This window comes from Eublepharis macularius, chromosome 12, assembly GCF_028583425.1.
Source record: "Eublepharis macularius isolate TG4126 chromosome 12, MPM_Emac_v1.0, whole genome shotgun sequence".
Lineage (NCBI taxonomy): Eukaryota > Metazoa > Chordata > Lepidosauria > Squamata > Eublepharidae > Eublepharis > Eublepharis macularius.
The window spans coordinates 37302894-37308481 of record NC_072801.1 but is presented as its reverse complement, the minus strand read 5'-3'; the positions used below and the strand labels follow the sequence as shown (position 1 = coordinate 37308481).

The window sequence follows — 5588 nt, the reverse complement described above, 5'->3', positions numbered from 1 at the left end:
AACGTTGAAGACCATGGCCCTAAGCCATGTCATCTATTTTTAATGTCATTGTGGAGACAAAGGTATGATTCAGTTTTAGTTTTATCTTTGCTCTGTCTTTTACAGATAGTGCTTGCCAAACACTTGTCTCGAAGGCTCCATAAGAGGCAGAGAAATTACAAGAGATGCCTGTTTACTGAGTAGATGCCCAGTTATCCAGATGCCCCAACATGCCTTTCGTGGACTGGTTCTTTTACCACTCAGTGGCCATGTGGCTTCTCCTTCAGAGTTTTGTTCTGATAGCCTTTTGCTTCCACTCAGCCACCACCTTTCCCAAGGGCTGCTACCCCTCCAGCGAAGATGGCTTGAAAACTTTCCGTTGTAGCAAAGCTCAGCTTAGTGTTATCCCAAAGGATATACCCAATGACACCAACAAATTGTTCCTGGATTACAACCAGATCTCTTTCTTACCCAATGACGCCTTCCAGAACTTGCCACTTCTGATGGAACTAGACTTGTCCCACAATGTTATCAGCCGGGTGGAAGTCGGGGCCTTCCGGGGCTTGCCGGAAGGTTTGCATTCTTTGGACTTGTCTTCTAACAAGCTGGAGTCAGTCAACAAGGATGTCTTTAACCCGCTCAAAGCCAAAGCCAACTTGTCCAGCAACCCTTGGCTATGTGACTGCACTCTTCAGCAGCTGATTGAGAGGGTAGAGCTCGTTGCTGGCACTTCTGATGGCATTGTGTGCTATGCCTCTGTGCGGAAGGAGCACATTGGCAAGCCGTTCCTACAACTGGTTGGGGACATAGATTTCTGCAACATCTATAAAAAGACCACTGATGTTGCCATGTTGGTCACCATGTTCGGCTGGTTCGCCATGGTGATCTCATACCTGATCTATTATGTCCGGCAGAACCAAGAAGATGCCCGGCGACACCTAGAGTATCTTAAGTCCTTGCCCAGCAAGCAGAAGAAGTCCGAGGAATCTTCAACAATTAGCACTGTGGTGTGACCAAAAATTTATTTTTAAAGACCAGTCTGTCCCCCCCAAGCCACCTCACCCACGTCCACAGAATATCACAGATCTACTGGAATAGATAGGGAAGCTCTCAATCTAATTCTGGTGGATCATGCTGGAACGCACAATGGCTGAAGAGACTGTTATTAAATGAAGAAAAAAAGAACAATGTGGGGAGGCAAGGCCTTGCTAATACAAAATGCCTCCCTTAACATTTAGCTCCTGAACAGCTAGCAACAAGAAGCATGCCCCAGTGAGCGCCACGACTAAATTCTTCGACACACGAAAAATGAGGGGTTAAGTCAACTGTTTCCCAGGCCTATAGTAGAGACATGGGCCTTGCAACCCCCACTCCAATTCCCCCCTCCAACACTTGATATCAAAACCCCAGAGCTTTGCATACTGGGATATGTTCCCATCATGCATTGTTTCAGAGACAAGATAGGGAGCAAGAGGATTTTGCTCAAGCTCTGATTTAGGGAAACTCTGTAACATGAGTGCAGCTAAATCCTATGTGTGTAGACTCATAAGGAAATCCCACTGTCTTCAGTGGGGTCTACTCCCAAGTCAGTTTGCACTGGCTGCAGCCTTAGAGAGGTTATCTCAAGGCCTGATGTACAAAAGCTGAAAATAGCTATAATCTAAAGTAATTACCAAGTGCTGGGAGGCTTTTGAGCCACTTATTAATGTGTAAGATTAGAGGGAAGAAACAAATTATGCCGTCCCATTAATGCTGAATGTTCTTCTTGAACACACTCTTAACAGCACTGGCACTTCCTCTCCTAGATTCTTTATATTAGGGGTTGGGTTTTTTTTTCTTTTTTACAGGAATCCATTAGCCCAGTCAAGAGGGGGAATCAATGTTTTGAACTTTTAAAGCCATTCTATCACGATTTCTCACTGCTGTTAGAGAAGCATATTTCCAGGGGCTCCTGAAAGATGGAAAATCTTAGCTACAGTATTGTAGAAAAATATCAGTCCTACAGACTGTGGTACTCAAGAAATATAAGGAAAGCACGCGTAAGTGTCCACATCCAACAGATAGCAAGGACACTGGAGGGCTGTGTGATCCACTTAATTTGGGAGGGGTCACATCCAGGCTGGTGCACAGGGCTTCTAAGGAGTTGCCCATCCCCTGTATTCCTGGGTCAGTACATTACTGATTGAGGTCTTTCCTCCCCTGTGAAGCAGCCTCTCCTGCACCTGAGATGGAAGGTTCACCTATAGCGTTGGATCTGACCAACTTTTCTGCGGGTGAAAAAGGGAGGCGGGCCCCCGTTTGAGCACGCAGAAAGGCTATCCTGCGTGTTGTGGGATCTGCATGGACAAAAACCATTTGAAATGGAGGCTATAGTAAGTAGGAGAATTTGAGTGAGGGTGGGTGAGAAAGCTGGCTAGATTGGGGTGCTCGTGTTTAGGAGGTGGCTGCATCATAACAATAGTAACACAGGACTCCAAAATTCCTGTCATTCACAGAACTGTTATCATTTTGATAAAGTAGCCTTTTCTTAAAAAAGCAACAGAATTCCTAACCAGAAACCATCTTATTGTAGCGGAAAATATTTGTAGGGGCATTTATAGCCAAAACATCACTTTACCATGAAATATATAGAATCAACATTTTTCATGGGGGAAACATGGCAACTTTCTTTTCCTAAATTTTATCAACTACAAAAAAAAAAATTCAGAATCCAAGCGTAATTTAAGTGGTTTCCAAAACCATTTGACTCTTTTATACGTGCTGTAGCAATAGCTGGATATCCATTTTGCTGGAATGCCTCATTTCTCTCCATGGCAGCAATCCGAATGAAATGCGTATGGATCAGTAGTATACATATGTGGCAAAACACGACTTATAGCAAACACATCTACATATAAGGTATAAAATAGCATAATGGGGTCACGTTCTTTGAAACTTTTTCAAAAATGGAAACGGATTTAGACCTAAATTTGAAAAGAACTTATCCAGGTTCCAGAAGTGTTCTCGTTTTCTTTCCATTTGTCTGAAATAGAAAACTGCAAAACAAAGAGAATGAGGAGCAGGGCCATTGGACTGTTGTTGGTTTGTTACTTTTTTCACTCAGGGGACTGGTCTACTCGTGTGAATGGTGCGACATTTGAACAGTAATGAAAATCAGATCATGTGTTCTTCCTGGAACTCCCATGATGTCATAGCAGAGATTTTAAGCTCTGTGGTCGAAAGTTCGTTCAGAACTCCCGAACGCTTTCCCCGCTATTCCATTCCTGCTGCTCCCTTTTGCTTATTTTCATCCCTACTTCCAGGTGTCATCCCTGGTCCCAGCAAAATTGCAACCTCTGTGGTCTCCAGAGATCTCAAATGTCCCTTATAGGCAACGGGAATTGTTGCAGCTGAGATGCACAGTCTCCCAGCACATGTGCTGCTCACACGAGTAGATCACCGTTGTCAATGAAGAAAGGAGTACAAAATATAACAGCCCAAGGCAAGAAGTATGGCTGATTAAAAACATTCGATTGAATGTCTCTTGCTGTCCAACATCGCACCACCTAAATACACCAACGTGCCACACGGAAGGCTCATTTTGTGAAGACTTTCCCAACTGCTGGAAGAAGAGAGTGCTGAAGACCTTAGGGAGGGATGCTGGGCTTGGGAAGGTATATCTGCTCAGTCCAGCACTTGAGGATGTTAAGATTGCAGATGGAGCTGTGGGCAAGGAACACAACTGTGGCACACCCAAGACCGCAGATGTGACCCGGATGTCCACTTGTATTCCTCACGTGCCTACCTGGTTCCTGCTTGGGGGGAACGATGCCCTGCCAGGTTTCCAGACCATACAATACTCTGCTCTGGCCCAAGAGGGGCGAGAGATAGAGGTTCCATCCACCTGCCATACTCTCAAGTGCCCTTTATTGAGAGACATCCTCCTCCAGAGCTTTCTAGTCTGGTGTTTTAGGGCAGGGCTTTCCAATGGGTGGACATTGTTTTTGCAAGTCCTACCTACTTTGTAGCAAAACGCTCCGCTTGTTCTTTAAGAGGTTCCTCCTCCTTCTGTTTCCTTGCCAATAAAAGCCGAAAAGCCTTCTTTTGAAGAAAGAGAACCTACCATCTGATTTAAGGGGCACTGGTCACCAATAGTTTTAATTTGAGGATCCAGAAGTCAGCTGACCTTCCACTGTGACTGTGTGTTGAAGGAAGACCCTAATGTACAAACTCTCTTTCTCTGCTGATAAGCAGCCTTATGCCTTGAGCTCTTCAAACTCAGTACCTCTTCTCTACATTCCCAGAATGCAGCAGGACTCTTCCGTCGCAGTGTTGGCAGCCGAGTAGAGCTGCATTCAGAGAAAACAGAGAGAAACCAAAATGGGCACCGAAAACCTATACAGAGTGCACAAAGGGAGGGAGGGGATACACCCTGCTAATAGAATCTGTCCTGTTTTTCAAATGTTATTTAACTTTTCCCATGAAAATAGGTAAATAAAAAATTCAGCCGTTTGTTGTGTCTTTGAAAACGTGTCTTTCACCGAATGGATGTACAGCTTCTCTGTTCTGGTTTGTGGCACAAGCAGAGCTGGTTCTGCAGCCCTGTCACCCAAGTGGGGGTGGGGGTGCACCCAAGCCTGGGGGGGGGGTGCAGTTAGGAGGGCACGGCTACACTGCAAGGTCTAGACTGGCTCCCAGCCATAAGTGGCACAGGAGGTAAGTGGCACCCCCCTCTTCAGCCCATGCCATGGGCTGTGCTGGGTCCGAAGTTGCTGATCAGCATGGGGCACAACCCACCAGGAAGATCTAATGTGGAAGCCTCAATTAAATGAATGGAAACTGGCAAGAATTTAACAGTAATTCCAGATTGCTAGAAATCCATTCAATGGCTTCCCTCTGTTTTTAGAGGGCAATGGGGCTGAGGTCCACTGAGATGAGATCTGGAAACCCCCTGCCAGATACTGTGTTGGATCCAAACCAAACTGGCAGTTTCCCCTGACTCTCCCTGCTGCAAGACCCTCTCAATGTCATTCAGTGTCTCCCTCAGAATTTTCATTTTATAGAGAACTGTGGGCAGCAGAGGGAGGGGGAGGCAGGAAAGTTCAAGTCAGCAGACAGAAAATTCACTGTGCAATTCTATGGAGAGTTACTCCAGTGTCAGTCCATTGACTTCAATGGGCTTAAACTGGAGTAACTCACCATAGGATTGCACTGTCAGTTGAGATCCAACTTATTTTGCTTGGAAAGCCCGTGTTCAGTGATGTGTGTTGCCTTTGCAGCCCTTCCATATGGGTGCCAGCTGTTCTTGGAGACAGGATATAAAGGATGCAACCAGACCACTGTATGGCCTTAGATGACAAGCTTCCTTTCTGCTGCTGCTTTCGGAACATACACAGCACCACAATTATCCACAAACCCACCCCAAATTTAGCCATTCCTTTCCTACACTGAAAATCATAGAAGATACCCAGAGCTTGAAATCATACCTATATTTTCTCCAGACCTTGAAGGTGTTAGGTTGTGTATCAAATGCAGCGGTGGAGAAACACGAGGGCGTGAACCTTGGTTCCAGAGTGACTATTCCTCTTGGGATGGGAGGGAAGAAACCTGACAAAAGTTTAAAAGCCAAT

The 5588-nt window shown here is 45.5% G+C and overlaps 1 protein-coding gene across 1 annotated transcript; it reads left to right on the top strand.

Annotated features, from left to right (window-relative positions):
* Nucleotides 1-209: 209 nt before the first annotated feature.
* On the top strand, nucleotides 210-992 carry LRRC3C (leucine rich repeat containing 3C). The gene has a single exon (XM_054995438.1). It carries the CDS (start codon nucleotides 210-212, stop codon nucleotides 990-992), a length of 783 nt encoding a protein of 260 aa, XP_054851413.1.
* The last annotated feature ends 4596 nt before the right edge of the window (nucleotides 993-5588 follow it).